The sequence below is a fragment of the Semicossyphus pulcher genome, unplaced genomic scaffold, assembly GCF_022749685.1.
Source record: "Semicossyphus pulcher isolate SPU_LCO1_2020_fin unplaced genomic scaffold, fSemPul1.0.p SCAF_7, whole genome shotgun sequence".
NCBI lineage: Eukaryota > Metazoa > Chordata > Actinopteri > Labriformes > Labridae > Semicossyphus > Semicossyphus pulcher.
In genome coordinates, this window is record NW_027211748.1 from 1,593,600 (window position 1) to 1,610,815 (window position 17,216).

General features: G+C 40.1%; 1 protein-coding gene across 2 annotated transcripts in view; it reads right to left on the bottom strand.

The window, feature by feature from the left end:
- Nucleotides 1-942: 942 nt before the first annotated feature.
- Nucleotides 943-17,216, bottom strand: part of LOC138611065 (disks large-associated protein 1-like) — an 82,886-nt gene continuing 66,612 nt past the window's right edge. For both annotated transcript variants that reach the window (XM_069683966.1, XM_069683965.1), the window contains exons 11-16: nt 16,362-16,407; nt 14,612-14,890; nt 13,529-13,661; nt 12,128-12,219; nt 11,610-11,762; nt 943-8,296 (exon numbers count right to left, since the gene is read on the bottom strand). In XM_069683966.1, coding sequence (XP_069540067.1) covers nt 8,072-8,296; nt 11,610-11,762; nt 12,128-12,219; nt 13,529-13,661; nt 14,612-14,890; nt 16,362-16,407 — 928 coding nt within the window. In that variant the 3' untranslated portion in view covers nt 943-8,071. The remainder of the gene's footprint in view (nt 8,297-11,609; nt 11,763-12,127; nt 12,220-13,528; nt 13,662-14,611; nt 14,891-16,361; nt 16,408-17,216) is intronic.

The following is a 17,216-nucleotide window of genomic DNA, read 5'->3' on the forward strand; positions in this document are numbered from 1 at the left end:
CATAATTCTTTTACACATCCAGACATGACTTTTGTTTTTCTTTTAGTCGGCGATAAAAAAATCTACCTTGGTGTGTATTGTAACGAACTGAAGGGTAAAGTCCTTTAAAGTCTGCACCCCAAGAAGTGAATCAATATCCCACCTCAACAATGAAGAAATACTGATTTTAACTGAAACCTCAGACGCTTTCGCCAAAACACCAAGAATAATGACAGAAGAATGTGACCTTTTATCTGACACAACAACATGCAAAATGCTATTTCACATAAAAAACAAAACCTCTGTCAGGAGCGATACATGTTTTCATAGTGGACACAGCAAAAATATAACCCACACCATGTGGAAAACATGGGAAATGTGTTTTTACTTAAAAAGAGGTTCTATAAAGGATTACAATAGCCCTGGAGTAAACATGGACATTTTTTATTGTAATATTGTTTTATTTGAAACTGTAGTTTGCAGGACAGTGTCACATTTTGCTTTTGTGCTGCAGTTCATCTCACTTTTCTTACTGGAACATTACAAGGCATGCTGGGTTGGAAAGATCACAAACACACAATTCTGCACCTCTGCATTCCTCTTTCCCTTTGAACTGAAAGCTTGCAGCGCCCTCTGGTGAACAGCAAGTGTAAGTAAATAAATATGACGAATCTGTGATACCATGTAAGGCTGAAACAGGGTTCTCATATGCAGCCTCATATAATGTGATTTATAATGTAATATCTAATATTTACCTAGATGAAAAGTTTGATAAACTGATTCAATAGTTTTGTTAAAGTAAAACTATAATGCAGATATGTTCTGCTGTTATAATTATGATTATTTATTATGTGTTACAGCACAAATAAACCTTGCTTTCTTCATTAATCCTTTCAAGTGATAACAGGACACATCTACTTCACCATGGAAACCAGCCCATGAAAAGCAAGTGTAAGTCTTGAAGAAGAGCTGATATATTATTTTATTATGGATTCATCAATAGTTATGGACATATAATCATCTCTTTACAATACAACAGAAGATTAGAAGAGCATGACAGACCACTTCAACAGAATCTCATAGTTTAAAAAAAATCAATAAATAATACCATAAATAAACCAAATACATGTTTTCAAATTAGATATAGATTGATAAGTACTAATATTGTGTCTGCATGCGTCATGAAACACCCTCAACCATTTCTGTACAAATACAAGAGATCTGTGGCAGGTAGGAGAGGAGGGTTAATATACAGGATGACTCTATGAGGCTACTAGACCGTACTGAGGAAAGGCCCGACATAGAAAACAAGGAAGCACTTTAAAGAGACCTCACACACGCACAGTGCATCTTCCATAATGATCATATTTACATATGATATGCATACAAACTTTAGAACACATAGACTTTCGCTCACACCCACACGCATGCATTCACGAATGCACGCACACACACACACACACACACACACACACACACACACACACACACACACACACACACACACACACTTTGAGTAACAGACTAACATGTCTGGGAGACCCTGATTTAAGAGACCACATTTCCTTTCATCTCTTCCTGAGGAAAAAACAGCACTTAAAGCTCAAGCACACATCTGTTGGTCATCATGTTTCTTCAGCAGTGATACATCCAAGGTTTTCCTCTATGGAAGACCATCACTGCCAGCTTATAAAATCATAAAGTAATTGTAATTTCATTGTGCATCATGCATGACAACATCTAAACTTTAAATTTAATTTCAAATATTCAAACCTCCCTTCTTACTTTTCATATCTGTATATGTTGTCTATATCGTCACCTTCCTAAAATAATGGCCTATGTCATTTTTTGACAGAAATGATTTTTTTTGGCCTAAATCATCTGCTCATGGTGCTGGCCACCTCTGGTAAAATGGCCTACATCCTCAGTTGAACAGATCATGCGACTCTACCGCTGTAGTATAATGGCCTATGTCAAGAGTGTGACTAAGGTCGTTTTATTTGGCCTAAGGCAAAAGACAATGTGACTTTTACAAGCTTTTCAAGATGTTGGCTGCTTCAAGAAGAACTGAAGTTATTTCCATGACTCAGGGCTCGTCCCCTATTGGTAAGTGATGAGGTTTACTATAATATAGGCTAGGCTATAAATATTGCAGTTATTCAGTCTTTTTAGTCAGCAAAATAGCTAAGTCCACGAAGCTAGCATTTAGCAAAGAGTGGAAAGGCTCCAGAATCTGTGGCTGTTACAAGTGATCGGCTTTCTGTGAACTCATTTCTGTCTTTTCAAACTATATATATTATATTTCACAGTTTTTGTCTCATTTTTTCCATGTTACATGATCTAAGTAAGAGAGATTTAAATATACCGTATTGTAATCTAACAGCTAGAAATGATGTGTTTAACTATAACTATAACAATCACAAAGACCCTGTTTACTTTTGTGTTTTTATTCAATGAAAATCTCACTTAAACATAATATTAGTAGTCATAACATCATGTGACTGGTATTATAGTATGCCTGTTGTGCAGTGTCTACATGCAGCTTGTGCATGCCTATGCCCACTTTGGGAATCCCTGATGTAGCTTAAAGCCCCTGTAAACCCAAATCCACAAAATCCTTCTAATTATGTAATCTAGGGTCTTATGTACATAGATGTACATTAGATGTAAGCATCCAAAAGTTTTAGAAATGAGTTTTAATCCATACTTGAGTTATTGCCATTCTTTCTTTGTTAACTTCCCGGACACTGGGGTTAAATTGGGCCCTTGAAAACGTCCCTCGTGCCCAAATCATTGCTGATATCTGATAGCATGGATAAGAATGTCTCCATGTGCTCTGCCAATCAAGTAGAGAAAGTTCCAGGACCTCCAGTCAATAAAACATGTCATGCCCGCCGAGTGTCATCACTTCTTTGACAATTTGCCACATAATAGGCATCAGTCAAGAACCCGGCAAAGAAGAGCTGGGGGAGAAGTGAGGAGCACACGCCTCCTCAGCATTATGTTTAGTTAGTTTGTTAGTTAGGCTTTATTGTTGACACAGTTTAAGGTTTAAAACTGCTTAAGTCATAAAGGCATGTTCAAAAATTTGCCTAAGACATTTATTCCTCTTATGTTACATAATTGACAGACATTGTTATATGTCAATAGTCATCTATTGTCATAAACTTTTTGAGTGAAATTATTATTAAATATCATATATTCAATATTTAGTTCAGTTTTTTGTGTTTTCTGAAAAACTTGAAAAAATGACTTAGACCATTATTTTAAGAGGGTGTCGATATGTTATCCATTGATTGATGCTGCATCATGTTTTATTCCTGTCTGTTGAAATGCATGTTATAGTTTGTTGTTGGTTTCAGGCAGAGTAAATAGTCCTGCATCTTTATCTTTTTTAATAGAGCTTAACTCAGCAAACTGACATCTGCTTTGCAATTTAATTTTGGTGGCAAATGTAAAAGTCCATTCCATATTTCACTGAATTGTAACTGGAACTATTAGTCAGAGGAGTTATTTTAATTCCTTCAGTTTTGCAGCAGTTTCAGTCATGTTCTTTTTAACTTCAAGTGCAAAGAAAGGAGAAACAAACAGTTTGTCAAAGATGTTTGTTTGACGATACGCAGCCCTGATCTTCCACAGTCTTCAACCTCTTAGTTCTTTGTCTGACATCTGTCTGTTTTAACACGACGGCTTCAAAGTCTGGCCAATCTTTGGCAGCCATTTTGCATCTCCTACTCGGAAGCCAGGGGATCTAATGCGAGTCATCATGTCTGAAAGATCCTCCAGATTTTCATTTGAGTCTTCCAGTTTGGCACCAGTTCACATGAGTGTTCTGCTGTTCCTGCTCTCCTGTTCCTCCCAAACACACAGACAGAAAGCTTGCTACTGGAACACGAAAGAAACAATTCAGTAAATGGGAAAAGAAAACCTTGCAGGATCTGTATGGCCCTTTCCTCTAAATAAAAAGGGTATTTCACATTGAATATGGCTCACTGTCATTGTCACTATCATCATCATATGAACACAGAGGTAATCAGTACCTGTACAAAATTACACCCCCCAACACACACACACACACACCCACACACATGCACACACACACACACACACACACACGCACACACACACACACACGCACACATGTACACGCCCACACGCCCACAACTAGTCTTTACAAAAGAAGAAAATAAATACAGAATACTTTCATCAACACATCTTCATCATCATCAGAGAATAGTCTGTGACTCCTTCTTTTGATAGCAGATAGTTGCTCTGGAGAAATAAATGGCAGTTATAGAGGTCGTCACAATAATTGTAAATGGCATTAATTGTAGTAGAAGTATAAATGGCAACGTCACATGTAAACAACATGAAGTGTTTGTGAGAACATCATCCTGGCCCCAAAGATGTTTTCTGAGTCAGCAGGTCTGATCCAGCTTTGGATTCCAGCTGTGGATTATGAAATCCAGATGGATTAAACGTCTTCTTATGGCACTTCAGCATTCTGCTCAGTAGCAGACAGAAGCTTCTCATTTGTGAGTGAGTGCTGGTTCACCTCTGTCGTTGTGTTCAGTGTGGGAGAGGTCTCCGTACAAAAAGCAACAAGTCCAAACTTCATCAGAACCTCCTCTGGATGAAACTGCTGATTGTGCAGCTCTCCCATTCTTTCAAATGGCATGCACAGGAAAAGAGGACTTATTGACTTCTACTCCTTGAAGAGTAGAGTCTAAATGGTACGTAGAAACCAGTGAAGGTCATCCATCAACACACACTGAGAAGCTGACTTTCATCACCCTTCACAGGACTGCTGTGTAACTGACAGCCTGATCACACGGGCATTGGAAATTGTAATGGCCAATGGTTTTCTCATCAAGTTCTTGATGAGACTCTGATATGTGAAACAGCTCCATAAACAAGTAGCACACTGGCTCTCCTGTCCTCTGAGGATGCTGCTGTCACCCTTTTAGCTCTGCAGGCTCTATAAAGTTCAATGGTGGAGCTTTAGTTGGGAGATAACTAGCTCACCATCTACTGACTGCTTGTGCAGTCTTTTGCACTCCCAATTAGTGAAGTGGAGAGTGAACCTGTTGGATAGTTAACCTCTCGCACTGCCTGTGATCACAATGACATGTGAAGAAATATAAACATTTTTTCAATGTAACCAGGCCCGCTGTCAACAGACTTCAGTTACCAATCAGGAACATTGGAGCTCAGTATTATAGCCAAACTGCTTTCTGAAGCAAACACTATCACAGCAATGTAGAAAAATAGTAAAACAGACAATTGATAATAATGTCAGATCATCACAGACATCATCATATCACCCCGTAATGACTCTCTATTACTGTTTAAACACAGTCAAAGATGCAGTGTAAATTAAAACAGTCTCATCTCTGTGCAGCTCAGTGCTCTATTGAACTGTTGTCTTATGTGTGTCTACTGTTGACAAATTGTTACAGTACTTATTTGTCATTTTCTACCATACACAGTATATAAGAAGTGGCCAGAGCCTCTGGGTCTGAAAAGAGAAGCAAATGGAAAAATAGTAAATTCTGCATTCTTTCTAAGGGCCAGCAGGGGCGACTCCACTGATTGCAGAAAGAAGTCAGATTCTAAGGAAGCAGATGAAACAGTGATCCTACTTCTTCTTGATTTATTACCTCAGTAAACTTTTACCTTATGAGTTTATGGCCTCAATCCCTAAAGTTAGAGTAAAATAGTCACATCAAGTCACGACAAAGGCACCTAAACAAATACCACGTTAGCGGTCAGTTTGACTTAAAAAGACTGAGGAGGTGGTTTGTTTTTGCAGTAAGTAAAAGTTTTCTTTAGAGCCTGTTTTGCTAATTAGAATTAGCATCAATACCACAGTTGCTAACCAAGCTAACGCTAGCATTAGCTGATGACTGAATGTTTTGAACCCTTTGCTTCCTCCACTTCCATCCTTTTGTCCAAATATGCACAACTCGAAGAACTGAAGAGATGAGAAGAGATTAATACCACACTGCATATTTGATTCATTCTCCATCTTACCAATTATAGGGTTCTGTGTTCATCTCTGAGCACTTTACAATTAACTTCACTATCTCCACTAAGTATTGCTTAATTGTACATATACGTGTCTAAGTGTGAAAAGAAGGAAAGGAATGTGAGGATGGAACCAAAGAGGGAGAAAATGTGTGACCTGTGCACAGGCGCTGATCAAACAATCATTCAAATAGATTCATTTCCAGAAACATTATTTGGCTCTGTCCCCCTTACACTGTGTCTCAGAGAGTACCAGCACTTTACAGTCATTCACTTGATGGCTTTCTATGTTACACAAGCATGGTTCAAATAAAAGTCTGTTTATTTACTTTCTTTTGTAGTTTTGGTCATTAAAAGTTGGATTGCTAAAATACAGGTGCATCAATACAAGCCACCAGACAGGTTTGAAATAAAATCCCATTTGGCTTCAGATAAACTGTTTAACCTGGTGGCTCCTGTATTTTGGTGCCCGGTGAAGTCCGAATAATAAAGCTGTGAGACTGCTATGTAAAAATGATCACAGCCTAATTAATGGTGTCCAAACTATGTACTTGTAAAGAATAACAGAATTTCCTTTAACAAATTTCCTTACCATAGAGGTAAAAAATACCAGTTCAATAACTAATGTCGTGTGGAGACAGAGTGGAAGATGGAGATAAACAGTGATCATGGCGTTCTCTTCTTCAGAGGGAAGAGATAGACACTGTTTGTATTTTACAACAGCCTGCAGAAGTTAAACAACCACAGGACCTGAAGGAATCACCTGTGAGTGCAGATGTGTTCAGTGTATGCGAGTGTGAACCAGTGTGCATCCAAGTGTTTCATATGACACGTGTTTAATGACTGTGTCTGAATAACGTGTGTGTGTAAGATTGTCCATCAGCTCTGTACAGGTATGTTTTATTAAAGACAGACTCACTGACAAAACCTTCATCATCCACCAAAACTCAACAGCATCTTGAGTTCTAGTACCAGTAAAAGTTTGTGTCTGTCAGACTGAAGAGTTGAATGTGCTTCAAATGAACTAGCTTGTCCACCCAAAGCCTCTATAAACACATATCTGAATATGAGAGCAGAATCTGAAGGCAAGGGACTGGATTGTTGGTGTGAGAAGCATTCTGGTTTCATCAGTAATCAGAGTAATAATGAACAATAGAATTTGAGCAGGCTTCAGTTGTATGCAGGAAAAGAATCCACGGGGAGAACAAAGGAGGTACTTCTGGCTACACCAGAAGTCCTAAAATATTCACCATAAACCTCAGAGTTTGAATCATCATCAGACGATAACCACTGGGTCGATCCAAAGATCCATTCAAGTTGCTTCTACTTGTTCCACAGTGGAAGATAGAGTAAAGATAGACAGGTGTCTTCAGCTCCCTAGTTGATGGTTTTGACTGTTTGTCTTCATTTGTTCATCAAATGAGTTTATTTTCTTTGCAATTGCACTTGTTTTGAAAGTTTTATCATCCGTAGACATCAAACTTTTCTTTCTTTGTTTAATGCAGAAACCAGAAAGACACCACTCCTGTCTACTCTCTGGGAACATCAACTTGACAACTAGTTGGTAATACCAAAGAATACTGCAAACACTGAGGCATTTTATCATTGAGCCATTAGATCAATTAGCATTATGTTCACTCCTTTGGCAAAAGATAGCCACTTAACAGACTTTACTGAATTAAGCTGCCAATAAAATAATATTATATCAAACCATGTACTTCTATTTATGAAATCGTAAAACATGATTTGTGTTTGAGTCCTACTTAAAAACAACAACAACGTAAGTTCAGAGTGAGTCTACATAAAGCAAAGGGTCCAGGTGGAAACCGAAGGCAAAAATAGAATGAAAGCTGAATTTGAATGTTTTAGTGTCTGCAGATCCTGTGCATAGCCAAATAAAGTGTTCATATCCAGTTACACCCCTGTACTTTACCTTGGTGAGGACAACCGTACACACCAGTGTGTGTGTGTGTGTGTGTGTGTGTGTGTGTGTGTGTCTGTGTGTGCGTGTCTGTGTGTGTGTGTGTCTGTGAGTGCAAACTGCATGTCCACCCTGCTAGTGTCCTCATAGCCGTGTCTGAGCCTCGGGGATGTAGATTTCGATGCTGTCAGCGCTCTCCGTGGCTGAGTTCTGTCGTACGGATGCGGCTCTCTTGGCGGCCATTAGGCGCTTCCTGGCCTCCTGCCGCTGTTTCTCTGAGCTCTCCAGAGAGCGGTCTCGGGCCAGAGGGGGGTGGTGGTGGGGGCCCTTGGGTGGTTTTTTTGGCACTGGAGGAGGAAGTCGCCTCTCCTAGTGGGAGAGTACGGTGGGGGGGAGGGGAGAACATTTCAGGAAAAGGACATACATGTTTGTGTGTGTGTGTGTATGTGTGTATGTGTGTAAAGGTGTGTGCACAGCATGTGCCTGTGATGCTCTTTAAATGCTTTTGGTTTAATGTATGTCTGTGCATCTGTACCTGGCCATTTACTCACAGCAGAAAGTCTGTTCTGCTCATCTTCCACGTGTTCTAACACGCTGCATCACTCAGTGTTTCAGTAATATAATTCTTAACTACCCTCCATGTGATGATTCAACCTTTTGTGACTGAATACATTTTTGTATCTCTATTATAAAAGGTATTTCTGTAGAACAATCTGCATGGAGAAATCTAAAATCGTACCTCCTGTACATTCCCATCAAAAGACTTTCATATGCATGCAAGGTATTTATAAGTATTATAACAGGTACATTTAGGTAGTTATGTGTATGTCTATCTTATTGCAGGATCTGCTCATGCAGATAGCATCAGTTTCTATGCACTTGATACAATGCTCTATCTTTTAACTAATATCACAGATGTCCTTTATGGCGCTTCCTGTATTATTTGACCTGTGCACTATTTTGACATGTTTTGGTGTGTAATTGACACAGCTGTAATGGCTGCAATGTGATACCTGAAGGTAAATGCACCTGATCAGAGTTGTTGTTAAAGTGCTTTAAAAAGCATGTTGCGTCATTTTTTTACTTTAGTTTTGTTTATACAGTTTGAACACATGAAACAACTGCACATTGCAGCGAGTTCAACATGCAGCAGCCAGGTTCCTCATGAGAGCCAAGAGACTAGATGCTCTGATTTCAGCCTTTCTTCCGAGCTCTCTGTGAAATCCTGGATTCACTTAGTTATTGCTGTGTTGGAAATCACACGCTGTGGCCACACTTTTGTCCGCACAAGTCCGAGCAATGGGATACATCGATGGAAGGGTCTACCTGATCATTTACAGAGCATTTCCATTGTCAGGTACTGCTCACGTTAGCTTTACTGACTGGACTTCATCCTCACAATAGCATCCTGATCTTTATAATATGGAAAGACAAAGCTATCCAAAGAATATGGAAAGCAGTATTGAGTGAATAGATCAGACTTGCCTGTTCCCACACTAATAGTTATACATCCCTTTTTCATATTGTAATATTGCATTTGTTAGTTTTTTTCTTTGCAGTCTCTGCACTTTACTTTATATTATCTTATTATCTAACCTAGCTCCTCTGAGACTACTGTGCATACTGTAAAATGTATTTAGCTACACTCTTCTCTCATCTCTCATCAAAACACTTGTGGTGAGGCGGCTGCAGGATGGTAGAAAGGAAGGAAGGGCAGTAGGAAGCATGGAGAGATGGATGGAAAGACAGACATATGGATCTACGGTGGCCCAGAGGTGTCAAGGCCCCGTGGTGCTGTTGGCATTGCAGTTATGCTGATTGATGCGTGGCTGTTTGCAAGCGCCTTCACTGTCAACACAAAAAAGGACAAGAAAGAAAAACACAACAATGAGAGCAAATGAAGAAGCCAGCAGATTCAATATTCACAATGATACAGATCCAAACACAGATGCTGACGGAGCAGGCAACGTAAAAGACGCAGATACACTTTGCTTTGCAGAAGAAGAGTATCTGTATTGCCATGGAGACCAAGTCAGGCAACCATACACTAACTTTGCACAATGAACCAAGGCTGAGTGCTCCTGTATTTCGGATTTTCATTTTTCATTGATGAAACGTTTGTTAAAGGTGAGCATGAGCTGTGATTTTTGCTGTCTGGTGTTAGTGTGCTGGTTTTGGGAAGACTTCTGTCCTCTCTGCATGTTGGCTTTGCAGAAGCAACTGTAGCCACGGCTTGCTAACCCACAAACAAGCTGATGCGTACAACCTTTGTGAAGAGTTTATACCATGACGCTATCAATACAAAATGTCAGCCATCATTTTTAAGTATTGTACAACCCATCCAAATGTGCTGTAAGGGTCCTGTTAACTTCAGTTTTGGCTCAGTCACCTCAGGGTGTCATGACTGATTATATCTGTTACAATTTGACTGGAAATGAGTTTTATAGGCATTTATATTTTAGAATATTTGAATAACATGGGTTTAGGTACATATAAAAAGCTATTTTTTTGTGTGGCGTAATTACATTAAAAGTCAATGCAGAAATGCAACATTGTACTGGGTGACGTGAATTTAGAGAATCACCTGAATCATGTCATCTGCTTAATGAGGCAAGTTTTTTTTTTCAATTTGCAGGAAATGTGCGTAATGCTGTGTCGTAAAATCCTGACAGAGAGATGAGATTCTCACAAAATCCCGATGTTGCAGGTCATGGTCCAAACTGCAAGCATTTTTAAAAGTTGTTTGTGTGTCTCATCTTGCAGACAGACTGAAAAACATTTACTTTTAAAAAATCTGCATCGTTATGAAGTTATTTCCTCATCCTTTAGACACATTTTTTTGAATGAAATCACAGCAATCTGTTTATTTTGGGTTAAAACAATTGTAGTTAAACATATGACTGCACTGTCCACAGGTTCAACTCCGGCCCTCAGCCCTCTGGTGCGTGTCATCTCCACTCTGTTCCTTACATTTCCTGTCTATCTTCACTGTCCTATCGAATAAAGGCCAAAAACACAATCTTAAAAAAGAAATGGATTACGGCGGATTGTGAGTTGCTTGTTACAGTTAAACTGCCACTCAGTGGAGACAGATAGACAGGCACTCTGCTGACACAGAACCCTGTTGTTGTCTATATGAGAAATCCTGGTAGAGAGCAGGCCCTGACCTAGTTTACATGGCATCAAACTGGAACTGATCAGCCTCAAGTAGCTCAAGTGGCAGAAAAGTTAATCCAGACACAGTTCCTGCAGAAGGCGGTGAACTCAACAGAGCTGTGAGTGCCTCCAGGAGATGTTTTTAGACAAGACGACAGCATTTGGTTTCACAATGTATGGGGAAGGACAATAATCATGGTTTGTGTTTAAAAAACATGAATCAATACTAATTATCCTGTGGTGAAAACTTAGCTTTTGTTCTGAGACAGACAAGTTTGCAATTCCATTGTGTGATGACCTGATCAGACTTGAACAGTTCTTGAGTAGTATTTGGGGCAAAGGCAAACTCAGTTGAAAGTAAAGAGTCGTTCAGTGGAGCAGTAAGATATCCCTTAGGTACCAACTCGTATATGAATCACATTCATCATAGCCAAGGAGGGAATGTAGCACATCAGTGAATTCCTTTCAGATGACGCTGTTCTTCCTGATCAGCATGGCAGCATATTGGAAGCTTATGTGTGCGTACCTTTCTCTCAGGGGGATCCAGGGGTCTCCAGCCGTTGGCTCTGAGCTGGTGAAGCTCATCAAACTTGAGGCTTACGTTCTCGATAGACAGCTGAAGCATGTCCCAAAAGCCAGCCAGGTCTGAGGCCACAGGACGAGGGTGGGCATTGGGGTTCTATCACAGGGAGGAAATGATGGAGAAAGAATATTATCAAAGGAAACTTCAGCACAAGTTAAAATCTGGTTTTCAATATCAGTGTTGAGCTTTTCTTATAACTGGAAGTGACAGTTCATCTGCTCCATCCCCTTAACAAATAACATTAATATAACTTTAACTGTGTTCATAATTGAATGTGTTGATAGCACATACACTGCAGCAGAGGAAGCCAAAAGAAAATTGAAAGAGTAAAAAATGTAACAGTAATCACAGTTTCAAGAAATGTACTTTGTTTGTAAATCAAATTGTGGTCTATTACACAGCGACAGGTGTGATATGGTTAGTCACTGACCACATGTGTCATTGGGATGTGTCAGACTCACCAGGTTCTCTTCACACAGCTCCCTGAACTGCTGAAACTTCTGGGATATGAGCAGTTGAGCACTTCCTACAGCACTCCGCATCTTTCCGAGGACTATGGGCAGAAACATCATTTATTAATGGGGGCTGTGGCGCAGTGGTAGAGTCTGTCGGAGGTTCGATCCCCAGCTCTCTAAGGCTACATATCGACATGTCCTTGGGCAAGACATTGAACCCCAAATTGCTCCCGGTGGAATAGCCAACGGGTTTGAATGTGATTACTGATTGACAGTTGGGCACTTTACATAGCAGCCTCTGCAGAGTTTTTACTGCTAACTCTATCCAATACCTTTCTTTGCCTTTCTTGAGCAACTAACCTGCTAGCTTTAGCTTCTTGAAGACTTCGCTCATACACAGCAAGTGAGCAGCTATTGTGTGCAGGCAGGCAGTCCAATCATTTCATTCTGTGACACATTATAGTGTATTTTATATTTTATTTTGCTTTATTGATGTTATTGGGATGTTAAGAGGCTTCCATCATATTTAATTATAACACCTTGGTTTCTTAACAAACTGCCCTTTAACTGCTTTAAATCTAATAAATAAGAAACAATGCTGAAGGCTCTACATCAGTGTTTGACTGATGTACTTTTTGTACTTGTACTTTGTTTTTGTTGTTGTTTTTTACTTTTTTGTCATATTTACTCTGTTCTTGTGAAACCTTTGAAGATTCACATTTTCAGGCCTCCAAGAACACTTTTACAATTATGAGTAAATGAAGCAGACACAGACCTTGTGACAAGGGGTTAAAGGTAGACAATAAGGTCACAAGCAAATAGAACAGTGGTTGGGAAAGAGAAAAGAAGTTGACATTATGTGATGAAGCCACTTATGTCATGGAAAAAGGCAGACTCATATTTTTAACTTATAATTACAGATTTTAGAGACAATCAAATGAGCCTTCCATAAAGAGTGACATAGATACCTAAAGGGGATTTCAGATGTCTGACAACATAACAGAAACATTACAACATGACATCCCTGCAGAGATTTTCCTTTTGTTAGGGTTTGTGACATCGCTCTCTTCTAATCCACCAGTAATTTAACCTCTCAGAACATGGGAACAGCTGGTTAGGTAATTTGTTTTAACATGTAACTTTGGTATTTTAAATAGTAAGATTACATCCAACACAATATTTGTGGAATATGGTTTGAAGCTCAGCAGAGTTTGATGACTCCATTTAGCTATCAGATCAACAGAGTCTGGTGGCATGGAAGAGAGCGAAAGGTTTGTGTTGCAGCCATTGAAGCCTGTTGGAAGCAATCTACTATAACAATACCAAAACTGCATGAACGACTCATTTACATTTCAGAAATTCACCTTTAAGTCAAGACATGGCAAACACACACACACAAAGACCTACTTTCTTCCGGCAGGTCGTTCTCCCGCTGGTCGAGCTCCATCTGTCGACACCAGCCCTCAAGGCGGTCAGTCTCTGCCTGCAACAGCTTCAGAAACCAGCGTCCATCTCTTTGACACACGGACCGCTGCACCACCTGCCATTTCCATATTCAGACGTTTAGAACATTTAGAGACACACCTGCAGAGGCACAACTGTGTCTCAAAGCCAATAATGTGGAGCAGTGGTTTTTATCTCATGCTCATGCACGAGGACACAGTGGAACATGAAGGCATTGGGATGCACAGCCCCACTGCCAGTGTAGTGCTACTTCATTAAATGCACAGTAGGTTACAGTAATGGTCCAACAAGCAAAACAACTTGCCACTGGTTGCAAGACGAAGTCTATAGAAGTCTATGAGAGAGAATGAGAATGATGTTTTTTGCTTTGAAATATTATCTCTATTAACATTTTCCCCTATGGTCTCTGAGTTTATGGCTACTTTAGGTGTTTTTTTAAAACAATGAATGGAAACAAATGGGCGCCTGTATCAGTAGAACAAGAACATATAGTTAGCAAGAAAATACAGTGTAATTTTGATCAATCAATTCTAGAAAATTAACTGAAATTATCGCTCCCATTATGCCCCCAGGTGTGACATAACATGTATGTGGTATCAAGTCAGAACACATCTACGCTGTGAATCTCCTCAGACAATAAACAAGAAAATATACCAGAAGGTCTCCAAGTCTGTCTGAAAGCTGTTTGGTGCCGGGGCTTGTGGGTAATTGGATTCTCAGAGTGTTTTAAATGACAACAGGTGCCTGCTGTTGCTCAAAACTAGGTTGACTGATTTGTGGGAGGCTACAACCCCACACAGACAACGGGAAGTCCAGAGTCAGTGGTAGTTCTCTGTTGGTTGATCACCACAAGCTGTTCTTTTACATTGCACATAGTTTCTTACATTTTTCACACAAAAACATTCACTTTGCAGCTAAACAACGGCTTAGCATCAGGAAGGCACGAACAAAGGATGAAAATAATGCTGAGTTTATCTTGTCTTGAAAACCCCTCGGTCTGTTCTCACTGAGTGGGCTCCTCCATACCTCGAGAATAGAAGAGCTGTTGAAGTTGACATCAAGTGGGTCATCTGTTACACTGTCTATCCAGGGGTCTGGAGGTGGGAGGATGGATGGGTCAAAACCAACATCCTCATAGTCATCAGAGGCACAGGCGTGGTAGTGGTTCCCTGAGCCCTGGATGCTGACGGTGGAGGTGGCAGCATCGCGAGAGTATTGTCGAGAGAGGATACCGGATGACAGGACTTCAATGTCAGTGTCTGAATCTAGAGGGGTGTCCAGATGGTCCGGCATGTCCAGATCTGCCTGGAGGCAACAACAAATACATCTCAATACCTTGCTCAATGAGGGGTGCATGTCTGTTATGTATGACCATTACAGGTCCACTAGCTTTGTATAATAATCAGTCTAACTGGGATGAGTACAGCTTAATTTTATTGGCATGGATCTCAGGTCTGTCTGTCAATGTGTTTGATTCTCAAGCTGATCAAAGCAGACTCTCTGAACAGGTGAGAATCAACAAGACAGCCATCATCAGAACCTTGGTGTATCTCGGGGTGGAGGTCTATACGGGTGTACTTGGACCCCAGGATCCAATCTCAGTCCTACAGGTTCATGTCCATGTCTTATTATGTTTAGTTGGGTCACATTCCATTACACCAGGTTGCAGGTCTATGTGTAAAACCCAGTGGATCAGAAAAGGCACATGACCAGCAGCATCTCCTGTGTCTGGCTCTCATTAATGCAAACTGTGGATAAAGATGACAAGTAAGGGAACGTAGAGCTTTTAAGTAAAGCCTATTTGTTGTTGCAGACTGTTATGGATCTGAGAGCCAGGTGACAATAGAATAACTTTTTTTTTTTTTAAATGACAAAGTGAAACATCATTAACATCATGTTTAATCACATTCGTTAGAAATTATTTACTATTTGACATTATTTAATAATAATAATAATAATAATAATAATAATAATAATAATAATAATAATAATAATAAACTTCATTTATAGAGCAATTAAAAGTTTTTTTAGCAGTCTAACAGCATTTTTAATCGAAATTTTTATTGCCAGCTTGTGGAATCAATAAACCACACCCAAAGCAGGAGTAATCTCTCTCTCATGCAGCAAGTCAGGTCTGTAATATCTCCCGCTGCTGTAATAAACTTGTCGGGGCATATATATATTTTTAAAGCCAGGTCGTAACAGATTTTTCGAAACAGATTTCCTGGATCCGTCAGGGTTCTGGTCTGGACCCATGAGGACCCCCACCTCAGGGCTCTCTTCAAGAAACAAACTTTCACTGCAATCCTGAACATAGTGATGCTGCATGTGCCTATATAGAGACGAGCATGCTTACATTACAAAGTTAGAAGCTTGATTTCCTACTTCTAAAACTGTTTTTTTCTGGGCTACATATCAGGGTCCACCCTATAGCACAGAAGGGCAGAATGAACTTCAAGCTATTTCAGAATGCCAACTTCAGTACAATGGCAAATTAGTTAGAGCAATGAAAGTTAAGCAAGAATGAGCTGGCTTCTCTCCATAAGCTAAAACAAACACATGAATAAATCATGTCTTAGAATGACAGGTAACACTAAAGTTCGATGGTCTCTAAAGACTCATACACACTTGCAGGTGGATACCAGTTAAATCAACAACTCTCAACAAATATGTGATCTCTTAAAACGTTTTATTTTCCCAACTTGTAAAAGTAAATTTATTGATGACAAAATCATTTTGCTATTTGAGCTGAGCAACAACAGTAGTGGAAACTTACCTGTACAGCAGCTGTCACACTGTTGGAGCGCTGGAACCGACGATACCTGACCACAAGAGGGAGAAAACAGTCAAGATTTCCCTCCTCTTCTCCCAAACTATTGCAAAATTCAAACATTTGTCACATAGTCCTATTTCAGTGTTTAACCAGACTGGGGAGAGTCTGTTATCCGGCCCTCCACCAGGCCTGCTCTGAGCCAGCATGAAAAAACATGGTGCTCTCCCTCGGCAGCATTGAGTATTTGACCTTCTCAGAGTTAGTGGGGATCTGGAAAGGGAGTCCGGAGTTCTGCTGAGGACTTAAAAGGTCACAGCAATGAAACAATGTGGAGGGAGAGGATTTGGAGAACGTCATGCCCAGTTAGAACCAGAGGGGTTCCTATGTTATTGGACTTATTTAACAATCACCATATTTTAGCACAGGGGGGTTGATAAGTAGCTTGAATTGGGCCACTGTGGCTCAGTGGTAGAGTCTTTCAGTCGGAAGGTTGGAGGTTCGATCCCCACATGTCAAAGTGTCCTTGCACAAGGCACTGAGCCCCAGATTGCTCCCGGTGGCATAGCCAACGGGTATGAATGTGATAACTGATTGACAGTTGGTCACTTTACGTAGCAGCCTCTGTCATCAGTGTGTGTGTGTGAATGGGTGAATGTGACATGTAGTGTAAAAGCAGCTTTGAGTGGTCGAAAAGACTAGAAAAGCACACTCCATTTAACAGACAGGGCTGTAAAGAAAACTGCATTGTGTTTAGAAGGCAGTGGAAAGTGTCCTCAGCCACTGTTTTTTTTTTGAGTTTATAACAGAGGATAACCTTGGCAGAGGAGTGTGTGGGTGTTTGTTTGTGACCAGAGAGAG